The 13,634-nt window shown below is 41.1% G+C and overlaps 1 protein-coding gene across 1 annotated transcript; it reads left to right on the forward strand.

The window, feature by feature from the left end:
* Window positions 1–3,965: 3,965 nt before the first annotated feature.
* abraa (actin binding Rho activating protein a) lies at window positions 3,966–11,556 on the forward strand. Its single transcript, XM_044349625.1, has 2 exons — window positions 3,966–5,057; window positions 9,622–11,556. The coding sequence occupies exons 1-2, from the start codon at window positions 4,428–4,430 to the stop codon at window positions 10,057–10,059; spliced, it is 1,068 nt and encodes a 355-aa protein (XP_044205560.1). The 5' UTR covers window positions 3,966–4,427; the 3' UTR covers window positions 10,060–11,556.
* The last annotated feature ends 2,078 nt before the right edge of the window (window positions 11,557–13,634 follow it).

Below are 13,634 nucleotides of genomic sequence, written 5' to 3' on the forward strand. Positions count from 1 at the left end.
GGAGTAAACAGCGTATGCAGTATGCATGATTTATAGTAAGTTATACAGTTGTGTTAATGCAATACACCATGTAGGATCAAGATCACTGATGTGCAAATAAGAGATTGTGTTGTGTTACGTCAATATAATGAGTGATGTCCATTTTTGGGGTGGGGGGGTCCCAGGCCTCGTTGATAAGGCCGGCAACAGTCTGGAAGGTTTTGGTATTGGTTTTGGTTTTGGTTTTGGTCCGCCTGGAGGGGAGCATTTCAAAGGGTTTATGTCCAGGGTAGGAGGGGTCAGCCATGATCTTTCCTGCTCGCTTCAGCGTCCTGGAGGCTGCGGGTCCTGGAGGGACAGCAGGTTGCATCCGATCACCTTTTCGGCATAGTGGATAATACGCTGCAGTCTGTGTTGGTCCTTAGCAGTTGCAGCAGCGTACCAGATGGTGATGGAGGAGGTGAAGATGGATTCAGTGATGATGGTTTACAAGTGCGCCATCAATGGCAGGTTGAACATCTTCAGCTGCTACAGGAAGTAAATCCTCTGCTGAACCTTGAACTTGAGGTCCTGACTGATGGTCAGGAAATAGAGGGACTCCACATTGTCACCGGGGGGGCACACAGGGTGATGGAGATGGGTGGGGCTGTGTTCCTTCTGAAATCCACAACCATCTCCACCATCTTTATAACGTTGAGGTCCAAGTTGTTTTGTTCACACCAAGTCACCAGGTGTTCAATCTTAGCGTCCTCACCCAGTGGTGCATTAAACCAGTGATTAACTGTGCAACTTTTTTGTACGTGTGCTTAGGTAATTGTGCTAATCTTAATCATGACCCATTATGACGTCGTCCTCAATTTTATTGCAATGTTGCGCATTTTTTGTACGATTTACCAACTGCTAATGGAGGCCTGTCTGTTGGTCCAGGTGCACCCCCTGATGCTCCACCAATGGGTTTGTACCTTCTTCATTCTCAAATAATCACTCATGCCAATAAGTTTTATATTCTCTTAAAATGGATGTTACTTCTGTGGCTTGTTACTTTCATCTACCTTAGTGAAGACATCAAACAGGAACACAATTCTGTTGCACAGAAGCATCCTCTGAAGCTGTTGGGGTTAGCATCAGGGCTGCAGGGTGCCTAAAGTACAAAACACAACAGCAGTGCAGCACAGTTATGCTCCTGTAGTACACAGGCGTGAACAGGCACCATCACAGACAACGCAGTGTGAAGCATACAATAATATAAAGTGAAGTCTTTTTTTTGACAGGTGCCAATAACTGTATTCTATCTATATCTGCATAATAGCAGATTTCCCTATTCATGCCTTCACAAAAAAATCACATACAACACATCAACTTCTATTGTTCTAAACTGCTAAATTAAGTAATTCAGCAATTTTTCTTGAGTAAAACTACTAGAAATTAGGAATTTGTGAGAAGACAAAGGTTTAAGTGTACATAAAGTATCTCTTTGTTTATAGTGAAAATGGTGGATTGGTAATTCTTTTTGCATAACATGGTCTTCCTTTTTGCCTTGTTTTTATTTTTATCTATTTATTCAATATTATGTGAGCATTTATTTTCAGATTGTCTGCTTTACTTTGTTACCAGGATGTTAAATTCAATAAAATATAAGGTAAAAAACAAAAAAAAACAACAACACAAAAAAGAAGTGCTCATTTCAGAGAACCTAAAGCTTACAAAAAGCCCTTCAGCAAAACGCAGGCCCCCTGCCAGCTTACTGCTCTGTAGCTGAACCTGCTCCACGCTGACACAAAGAGTTTTCCTACTGGGCTCCACAAAGTATACCACATAATAATTATATAGCCGGTGACTCATGGTTCACATACAGTGTAAAAAGAACTTTTCCTTTGATTGAGTCATGTATAAATACTCATATCGTTACACACCGCTCTAACACCTTTCTCATAGCTTTCTAGTGCCAGGCATGTCTATTTCTGTGAAAGTCTGCCGTGCACAGCGGGCGGCGGGAGCGTGCACGTGAGGCAGCTGCTGGCATTGGGGCTTGGAACTTGAAGCACATGCACGCACACACACACACACACACACACACATATGCCGGAAACCTGAGCTGTTGACGGCTTGGCCCCCATTTGGTTATTTTAGTCCACACACACACATTTAGAAGACGAACTCGGCTTTGTCTGGCTGCATGTCAGAGACAGAAATGTTTCAGCAGGACTTTAAATATACTCTCAATTGTCACAACATGCATCGTACTCAACATTTGCTAATTAATAATTAAGCTTTGGTTTATTGAGTAAATCAATAACACCTGGTTCATATGTAACACCAGAGCCTGGTTCATTAGAAATCAAACTTGTGAACACTAGAACAGTGGGGTGTTTTCATGTCGTTTGTTGTCTTACTTGTGTAACAGCTGCTCTTGTTTATCATAGGCTCTGTATATCATATCCACACTTCACCGGTCCTGACGTCGTGTTGTCATGCTATTTGTCGAGTGTGTTGTCATCCCATTAGTTGATTTGTTGTTGTCATGCAATTGTTGATTTTGTGTGTCTGAAGAGCTATCTTTCTTGTCTCTAGTGCAGACTCTGTTTGTATCTGCGTATCCTCACCGCTTTTATCGTTGATTGTATTTTCAATGCTTTTATATCGGAACGTTTGTGCTTCCAACTTTTTGCCTGTCCAGGGACTACAGATGAAAATCAGCCTTTCTGGCTCACTCTGGCATATTTTTAGAAATGTTATTAATATGCACTGTCCCTGTCAAATAAATTAATAAAATAAAATAAATAAACCTGAGTGGTTTTTTTTATATTCTGTTTTGTGTGTGTGACGGTGATGCAACAAAGTTCAACTAAATGTCACGATCAACTCCAAATACAACTCAAACACTTCTTCATGGTGTGTTTTGGCATTTCAAAAAAATGCTCTGAATATTGTTAAAAGATATGGCTGGCGATTTCCTTTATTTTTCTTATTGTCAACAAATTTCATGTGTAGAGTGTTGGCGTTGATTGACAGTTCGCTCACCTGCTGCTCTCCCCGGCTCCGGGACTCACGCAGAGTCTGACTTTTGTCGCAATATCTCGTTAAGCTTAAGTTTAAAGCTTAAGTAGCTAGCCCAAGTGTGCACTGCTAGGTATTAGCGTTAGCTTTGGTCCGAGGTAGCGGGGGCATGTTTCCAGAGTGTAAAAGGCAACATACCGCGCTCCTTATTTGGAAGGTCCTGCCTCCAAACGGAAAATATGGTGGTGAGAATAAGCAGCAACGCTATACTTTAAACTGGCTTCAATGCAAAACAGTGGGTGATGTCATACCTCGCTACTTCCATCTTTATATACAGTCTATTTATTTGAAGCCACTATTGGGTCACTTTAATTAAATATGACATATGATACGATATATGATAACGACGATATGATAATTAAATATATGAATCATAATCTAGAAATCTACACTCACTCATTCACAAATATACCGAAGACCGAAATAGGACTAGCCGCAGACACACAAGCACTCATCCAGATGCTTTGTCCGTGACCCACGATTTACACACACACACACACACAACCATGTATGTTTAAGTGATGCAAACCTGTCATGCAATAAAGGAAAGTTGTGTATTTGGATGAAAACATCCCTATATATACACACAATGAACACATACAAAACACACACATATGTTGTTCCCCTGTGTATAGCAGGCTGACTCAGAGCAAAGGCCTGTGTCTGTCTCAGTGTATTTGTGTGTCAGGACAGAAACCTCTGAGTCGCTAAAAACACTGGACACCTGTTCCCCGGATCCCTGAGGAGAAATTCCACTCCTGTGTATGTGTGTGTGTGTGTGTGTGTGTGTGTGTGTGTGTGTGTGTGTGTGTGTGAGTGTGCATGTGCGTGTGCATGAACCTGTGCTGCAGTAATGAGAATGTTGACACTGGACTTTCCTGTCTCACGTGGACCCCCATACGACATCACTTCCTTCACGACCCTTCACTATTTAAAGACCAGTGTGGAGCCAGAGGGGCTTCAGCAAGGGATTAAAACCAAAGACCTCACACTCTTTACACCGGCAGCTCACCCACTGACCGACTGATGATCTGAAAGACTCTGGATGTTTCTGTGAAGATCCATCCCTGCTGTAAAGACTGACTTGAAAAGATTTTTGCTCAAGATCATCTGAAAAAAGGAAAAGATTTTGAGATTTCAGACATTACTTGAAGATAATTCAAGTTTTTTCTTGGGAGACTGAACTAGTGATTGACTTTTGAAGATACTGATTACATTTAGTGCCTTCTACATTGAGCAATCTTCGAAACACTTTGACTTTATTAGACCTCCGGACAAACCACGAACACTCTGCAAGCTCTTGTTAGATTTTCCCAGCAGTGCTTGTGCACCTGAGTAGATTTTGAAAGGATCAAAACAATAGAAGACAAACGTCCCTTCTGGTATTCACAATGAGTAGTAGTGGGACCGCCACAGTTTCACCACAAGAGCCTCCGGCCTTTAAACGTGCCGTAAGGAAGATAAAATGTGCCGCCATGGTGGCCAGCTTGGCCAAGAGCTGGCAAGGCTGGGCCAACGAGCACACAGACAAGCAGGACAACATCCCGAGTGGCTGGATGCCTTCATCAGTCGAAGAGGATGACAAAAGAGAGCGCAACCATGTGGTAAAACTTTCTGTCACCCCGCGTGTAATCACAGTAGATGACACCGACAACAGCGAGAATAAGATCCGGACTGTTTCTGTGACCAAGACAGTCCAGCCAAAACGCAGCGAGTGCAGCAGCAGCGATTTGGTCAACGCTATCCGAGGCAAGATGGAGTCAGGTCCCGAGGAGAGCAAGCCGTTCCTGGGTAACGAGTCGCCAACACGGCGGCGCCACATGAGGGCGCTACAGGGTGGAGGAGGAGTCCTCCAAGACAAGAAGCTGATGCTTCAGGAGAAGAAGATGGGGTCGAGGAGCAGCAGTTTGGACACGGAAGACAGCGGGCTAGGAGAGGAGGCGGGGCTCAGCGATAACAGCGAATCAAAATCTGAGCAGAGTGGTAACATCCTGCTCAAGAAACAGAATAACAGGCCCAAGGTAGAGTGATTTAAAATGATTTCACATACGTTTTAGTTCTGCAATCATCAGTATTTTCATTGTTGCTCGTACTGATAAACTCAAAGATAATTATCACCCGGCTCAGCAGCTCTAAGGATAGTTTTGGTTTTACAGTAAATATACTTTTTGGTTCAGTCTCTGCGCTGTTATCAACATAGTTTTTAGCAGCAGGAGACTGCAAAAAAACAGTTCAGACAGTAAACCAAATGTCTGCTACCTGCCCAGTACCAAGTTAGCAACTATCCAGGGAACATAGCGAAGAGTGTAGCCAATCCAGAGCTAAAAGGAGAATGAATATTGGACTAACATTCATCATATAGCAAGAAACACAACTCCACAAAAATGACAGTATTGTTCTGTGTCTACTGGATGGGTTAACACATTCACCATAACAACTTTATAAATTGATAATATTTTAATGGTGTGTTTACAACTTGTTCTGCAGCGCAACAGTTGCCAAAATACAAACAAAAAAATCGATCAATGCACATAACACGTAGCCGCGCTGGTGTCTCTGGTTAAAAAGTCTCGTGAATTTCTGGCCGAACACAACATCGCAGCTGAGCATGGTCAGTATGATCTGTTGCACTATTGACCACACCCAGCTACTGTGCAGGTTGTGGAAAAATCATGTTGTCACCATGTTGGCAAGACAAGCTGAATTATTAGACTGGGTCCAGTTACTCTTCAGTATCTCTCCTATAATTGCACAGACCTGGTTGGCCGCCAGGCCTATGAGAACCCATGCCAGGCCGTGCCAAAAATAACGCCAGATATCCATACATTTATGAATCATGTTTCTCTGCATGCAACTCATACGTGTTTTAGATTTATCTGCACCTCCGTGGGGAATGTCCTTTCCCAAAACCCAAATAACTGAAGTCATGTAGAGAGTTCTTATGTAATGTGTCTTTACAACATACAGAAAGACAGCACAGAAACACTTTTCAGTATCGCTGGCTAACACATAAACTGCTTATTCTAGGATAGATTTCCTTAGAAAATAGATACTTTGCACATTTGAGTGTTGTTAGTGACAGGATTACAGGAGAACTAATAGCAGATTAGAGTTACAAAAGAAGAATCTTGTATAAATACCCTGTAATTGTTTTTTTTTTTTTTCTGAATATGAGACAGTGGAGTGTACACAAGATTTGACTAGACTCTTGTAGAGATGAATGTTTCTCCTCTCCCTGAATCAACACACAGAGGAGGATAAATACTCTCAAAACAGAGCATAAATATTCCGACATAAATTACACAGCGTGAATAAACAATTTTAAGCAGAAGTTCCTTTGATGTCACCTGAAGTAATCCAGCTCCCTCATGGACACCAAACAGCATAACAGTTGCAAAACTCCAATACTAAAATCTCTCCTATAAAAGGCAAAGGAGCCGGCCGGTAGCCCCCCACAATGTCGAGGGGGTCGCCAGAGTGAGTGAGTCCAACTCATAAAAACACAAGCCGGACCGCGGCGCAATGGAATATATGTAAATAAATATAGGCATGCTCTGCAGCGTGTTTTCCAACCTGACCTTCAGGTGGAAGAGCCAGTTAGGGGGAAAAGGGGGTGAAAGGAGAGAGGGCAGTGAGCGAGGGACGTGAGTGAGTGAAGAAATCTGAGACATAGAGACAGATGCAGTGAGAATAATTTAAAGAAAAATAAGAAAAGATATAAGGAACTGTGTAAAGACATTTTATTTGATCAATTTTATTAGTTTATATCTGGATGAGTTGGCATTGATGGTCATGTAATGTAAATGTCATCTGGATTCAACTGATTTGATAAATGTATTGTCAGTTTTAAACAATATGATGCAAATAATAATAATTAAAAGAAGAAGAAGAAGACAGGGTTATAACTGTTATGTTAACCTGGTGTTCCTAATGGGGGCATGAATGTGCTGAAAAACAGTGTTTTTTACTAAGTCATCAGAAGATGTGTCTATTTGAAAACTGATTGGTTTAATGGTGGAGAACATTTCCTGGCAATCCGACTGCCAGCCTTAAAGATATGTTGGTCACAGGCAAACAAACAGTAGCTCTGTTTTCCACAAACTCCTGAGAAAAACATCTGTCTCTTTAGCAGCTAAATGGTCTGCTTTCCTCAGCAGCAACTTACTTTATCAGTCTGTAGTTTGGTGCTGGGCAGGTAGTGTCTGTTGGGTTTGTTAAAGCTTTTTTTCACTAAAAACAGCTAACTGCTGTTCCTGGGAATGAGGATGAGGAGAGTTGTTAGACTGAACCAGATCATTAAAGGAGTGTGCCATTAAACCAAACATCACCAACAAACAAGTCTGCAGTCAGGCTAGCAGCTCTGCAACGCTGTACTTGAGCTAGCCTACATGCTAGCTAGCATCAGCATGCTAACATGTTCACAATGACAATGTTAATATCGTAGACTGTGAAGAACAACGCGTCTCCACTTCCTACCACTGTGCAAAGTGAAGCCAAAATATCTCCTTTCTGGGAGCTGCCATCTTGCTTGTGTGATGTCATTTGGAGCCAGAGTCTGTACAGTACGGCGGGTTCCGCGGCCTGACGGAGGTTTGAGAGAGGGTATCACGGCTGTCAATCATGACGTCAGACCCCCTCTCTATATCGTCAAATAACTAACAAAAAACAAACTTATGAGAAAAATGAGCACTTAGACAAACATCACTATGATAAGAACTCCCTGAAATGACAGAAACCATCTTTGGGAAAAATGTATTTGACGTGTGCTTTGATTTTTTAGTTTGGTTCATGTACCATCCACTAACATGGAGGGGGCGGGATTTATGAACTATACTGCAGCCAGCCACTAGGGGGAAATTGAGATGTTTTGGCTTCACTTTTGGGGAGCTGTCATGACATCCATCTTTGTATACAGTTTATGGTTAATATGCGTATGTTTGGCAGGTATGATGTTTATCATGTTCACAATCTTGGTTTAGTGTGTTAGCATGCTAACATTTGCAAATTAGCACAAACCCCGATATCATTTGTTTTGAAGGAATTTGGTCATAAACCAAAGTATTAGGCGTAGAAATATAAAGTAGCACATAATTGAAACACTTAAGTAAAGTAGCCTATAAGGGTCTCAAAATTGTAGTTGAGTACAATTCTTGAATGTGTTTCACCACTGGCCACTTTACTGGCAAATGCAAAGCAGAAACACTGAAGCAACGAAGCACTGAAAATGGAGGCAAAATAAAAAGCAAAAAGAGGATCAGGAGCATTATCACTTTAAGGGTTCACAGAGTTTCCTGGAAGGTCCCTTAGTGACAAGTCTCCACTTTTTATAGGTCAAATACCAAACAGATCTAATGACACTGATCTAAAGGCCTGGCAAGCTGAGGAAAATACCGAGGGAGGAGGGATGGAAAGATAGAGGAGAACACATCAAGGGTAGAGGGGAAGGAGAGAAGAGAGGGAAGAAATGAGAGAGGAAGGTAAAAGGTGGGGGGAAAGGACAAATTAGGAGATGGTGAAGTTCTTGAATTTTAAAGTTTAAAGTGGTTAGAAGTAGTTGCATTGATACCTCACAAAGCATGACGAACTACAAACTGTAGTACAATTTAAGAGTTCACAGATGCAGTTTTTTAGACCATAAAATGTTGCAATAATGCACAAAAAAGAACATCTGTCTTCCAATTTTCTGAGGAAAAGCCAGCAGGCCCACTGCTTCTGTTTTTAAAACCTACAGTATTCATGAGTCCTCACATATGTAAAATACAGTATGCGTCTGCTGGTTTGTAGAGGTGCAAAGGTGTAAATATTCCCATTAGTGTATATGTCTGGGTGAGAGGCAAAGGTCAAGCTGGGGATCAATTACACCAACTAAAAGGGTTTTAAATTAAATGTTGAGGGGTCATTAACCAACATTAATATACAGTATTGGCATAGGGGTGGGGTCCCTGCAGAATTTTTAGCAGATCTGAAAAAAGTAACAGCAACCTAGCTTTAAATGGCAAAGAGCAACAAGTTCTTTGAAACAGCAGAGTTTATGGGAAATGTGGTCTACATGTTTAGGGGAATAAAAATTGACAAACAAGCAAGAGTTTCCCAGCAATTTTGTTTTGCACTTCAATAAAGTTGGTAAATTTTTAAGAAACTATTAAAAAAAAAAAAGTCAAAATTGAGTGCAGCAAAGTCTGAGATCTCCCACCTTTATTCCCTATCAAAAGCTCAGAAAAATGCTGGAACCTACAATTCCCATAATGCAACCTAGTAATGTCTTTCATTTCCTGCCCCAGAAACGCCTTCTTCCAAACTCAACATCCTCAGAAATGCAGTCTTTCTGATAAAGACTTTTGGTGTCCAAGCCCAAGCCAAGATAACCTTGATGACATCACCATGACATCATCAGGGTTATTTTTTCAGACTTGAGCCACAGAAGATATTATACAACTGTTTTCAGTAGTTCCTCCCTTTAAGAGTTAACTGTGTGGAGCCCCTAATTCAGAGTAAATGTTTTGTTTGGCTCATGTTTTTGTCTGGAAAATGATCAGATGCTCTTTAAATTTGGTTGTTAACCTGTCCATTATCATTTATCTCCAGATTAAGATTGCCACAATGGGCGACATCAAAAGCCGCTGGCAACAATGGTCTGATCAGCACATGGAGGGTCAGAAGCTCAACCCCTTCAGTGAGGAGTTTGACTACGACTATGCCATGAACCAGCGTCTCCGCAAGGGTGACAGCGGTTATGGTCGACCCAAAGACGGCTCCAAGACGGCCGAGAGGGGCGACAGGGCCCAGAAACACATCCACAGGGAGATGGAGGAGATGGTGTGGATTATCAGAGACATGGACTTTAAGGATAAAGAGGGGAGAACCATCATCACCTTTGGCCGGCTCTTTGACCGCTACGTGAAGATCTCAGATAAGGTGGTGGGCATTCTGCTGCGCTGCCGCAAACACAAAATGCTGGACTTTGAGGGGGAGATGCTGTGGAAAGGACAAGACGATCATGTCATCATTACGCTGAGGGACTGAGGACATACACACACCTGCAAACACACAAGAGACTACAGGTCTCACAAATCAGCTTGTCTAGAGCAACAATGCTAACCATGCTAACAACAAAACTAAGAAAAATTGAGGAATATTTGAAAGGCATAAAAAGAATAATGTGATTATCATTTTCAAAGCAATTCAAACACACACACATACACACACAAGCTCAAGATACACATTGGAGGGAAAGGATGGTTTGATCAGTAAAAAATGTGAATAAAGATGAAACCTCAAAAACTATTCACATTAAAACTTTAATGTAGCTTAAATTAGCAGATACGTGAGAGTACACGTGTAAGATAACACACACATGCACCAGACTCATTAGTTCTTCTCATACTTGACAGGACATCCGGTGAAGGGAAGCTATCTTTAGCATGCTAAACATGCTCGCCTTGCTAATTATGCTACATGCTAGAAGCCTTGAGAATCCACCACAGTGGCAGTCATGCTAGAAAGCTTTACTCAGACTCCTACTGAAGAAACTTGTTGATTTCATCACATAATTAACTGACAGACTTGACAAACTCACCGTTTTGCACTCTTAAGCTAATTATGTAGAAAACAAGTAAGTAAGTAAGTAAGTAAGTAAAATGTGTTTATATTGCGCTTCTCATAGACATTAGTCACAAAGTGCTTTGCATGAGCATGATGCAACAAACAAACAAGGAAAGCATGACATTAGCCTCGCCACAGAATATGGTGACGTTTTGGTGTTTTAGATAGACTTAAAGACAAATAGAAAAGCAAAAAAAAAGTAATGACAAGAATTACACAGAGATGTGACCAAAGTAATTTTGCCAGCAGAGCTTAAAGGAATTTGAATAAAGCTAAACAGCAGTTTGCAATATTGACATTATGGCAGCAACAACAGGTAAACAAATAAGTAGCCTAAATGGTTATGCTAAATGAGCGTCCATTGGATTTTTTTGAATATCACCTTTTGCTCGTACCGTCAAAGAGACAAAAGGGTGTGTAAGGAGGTAAACACCAGGTATTTCAAACAAATGCAGATTTAGCCAGTTATGGATACATGGGGCTGCCTGATTTTCAGAACAGAAAACCTTTGCAAAAGGGTTTGTGATAAACACTCACATAGGAAAACGGCAATAGCAATGAGCTTGAGCACAGTAATGGAAATCTTAATTAGTGTTTGAAAAACTCTTGTCTATTAAGTGTATGGGTAGTTTTGAAGAAAATATTTTTTATTTTAACCTCATTTTAACATTTAGGAGAGACTTGAGTGTTGTAAATGAAACTTAGAGGTGCTTGATAAATTAATTTTCCTCTTTCAAAGTGAAAGCATGTGGTCTTCTTACAGAAGGACAATATTGTAAATGTGTTACAAAAACTGTGCAGATTGGTGGATCATGCACACATAAGATTATTGTAAATATGTGTAAGAGTTTAGTCATTATAAAATTAATTTACAGTTTTGCTGAAAGAGTTTTGTCAATAAAGACAGAATTTAAATAACTGATATCCTGTTTTTTTTTATTAAACTGTAGTGTGGGATGATGACCTCCTTGTTTGAGGAGACTTGCTACTTCATAAAGTTAGCGAACAGTAGCTGCGCAGTCATTTTCTGATACTGTTGGCCCCTGACAGTGCAACACTGCATCACTGTGTCACATTTTAAACTGGTCATGGCGTGGTTGTTTGGCCTGCACTAGATTTTGATGGACAGCATTTATACCAGTCCTGAGAGACCAGAGTTCGTTTGAATTGCGCCAAACACGACTGTATTTTATCCACAGTCATCCTGCATCATCAGCGCTGAGGAAATTAAATGGGACTCTGCTGAGTGTCACAATATTTTCACTTTTTTTATATGCTACTCAGGTAAGTGCGCACTTCACAACAACTGTACAGTGTCCGTACTTTGGCAGCCATGAAACAATTTTCTTGCATATACCTCATATGTCTCAAAATGTTTTTAGCCACACTAGCAGTTCTAGGAATGACAATGTTCATCAATCCACCACTTTGTACAGACTGAATTGAACAACAATTACATGGATAGCCTTGAAATTATGTTCCCCAAAGGATAATACCTACTGATTTTGATAATCCCTTCACTGTCCCTCTAGTGCCACCAGCAGGTCAAAATTTTAGAAGTTTAATACTTTGGTAAATGACCAAATACCTGCAAATATGAAATCCCCATTAGCCTCAGCTGTGTTGTGTTTTGTGCTAATTGCTAAATGTTAGCATGTCAACACGATAAACAAAGATGATGACTAAGGTAAACATTACACCTGCTCAACATCAACATGATGATGATTAGCATTCTGACATTAGGATTTGGATGACACCTTCAGAGTATCACCGGAGGGGTCAGGGGGGCTGAAACATGCTTCCTGACATCAAATGTTAAGCTGGATACAGTCAAACTGTTTGATGCAAACAGTCCAGACATATTAGACCATCTATTCTTACATAAGAACAGATTTGAAAAGCAGATAAACACGTGTTTAACAATACACTGTTATGTACACAGGTGCAATAAAAGATGTAAGATAGGTTATTTATAGTTGTATGGTGACTTGATTTGTTTTAGTTCCTTGGATGATTCCCTGGTGTCCTCATTTACTGATGTCACTGTTGTTGCAATAAATTATGAGCTATTCCCTCTGAAAAGTCCACAGGGTTGCACACTTGCCAGAAATCCTTGGGGAAGTCTGCAGGAGTTCATGCCAGAGCCCTTATGCACTTGCTGATGCTGCAGTGAGACAGTCTTAAGCCCGTGTGGACTCTCTGGCTGTCAGTCCAGACACTGTTGGCAAATTGTGGAGCTTTTTCTCTTTTCCTCCTCATCCTCTGCTATCACCACATCCTCCTCTGCTACCAGGGTGTAACCTGGAAGAGACGAGGGGAGAGTAGAGGCTGTTTGGGACTTTGTTTGCATTAAACACCCTGTAGGACTTCATAGCTGTTCTTACCCCTCATATTTAAGGCTGGGGTATCAAAACTATATCGTAAGTGTCTTCTGACCACATCAGAACCACAGACCCTCATGGACACGAGCAGATGGTGACATTTACGTCACTTGGACCCTCGCAGATCCTCACAGCTACTTGGATGTGGAAAGTTGGACTTGACATCAACTACAAAGCAGATTGACCATAACTGTGAGCTTTGTGAGGTCGTATTTCTTTTCTTTTTTTTTCATAATGATATAGTTTGGACGTAGTTAATCCCCACACAAATTGTTCAGCTATCCCTAGGAAGAACCACAAATGAAGGCGGTGCTGGAGAAAAGAAAATGCTAGAGGAGGAAAGAATGATATGCAGAAGGAAGATGGAAGAAGATGAATGAGTCAGTAAATGAGGAGAGGCAGAGGTAGAGGAGGAAAGGAGAAGGAGAAAGTGAATGGTGGTGTTTGCGCAAAGGAGCAGATAGAAGACCAAAGGAGGTGATAATGGAGGAAGAGCAGCAAAAGAAGACTTACAATTGGGATGGAGGATGCAGTTGAAGAGTAGGGGAGGAGGGTACAGGAGAAAATGGAAAATGGAGAGGAAAAAGATAGGAAGAGAAGTACAAGTGGAAGTAG

This window comes from Thunnus albacares, chromosome 4 (assembly GCF_914725855.1).
Source record: "Thunnus albacares chromosome 4, fThuAlb1.1, whole genome shotgun sequence".
In the NCBI taxonomy this organism is placed as follows: Eukaryota; Metazoa; Chordata; class Actinopteri; order Scombriformes; family Scombridae; genus Thunnus; species Thunnus albacares.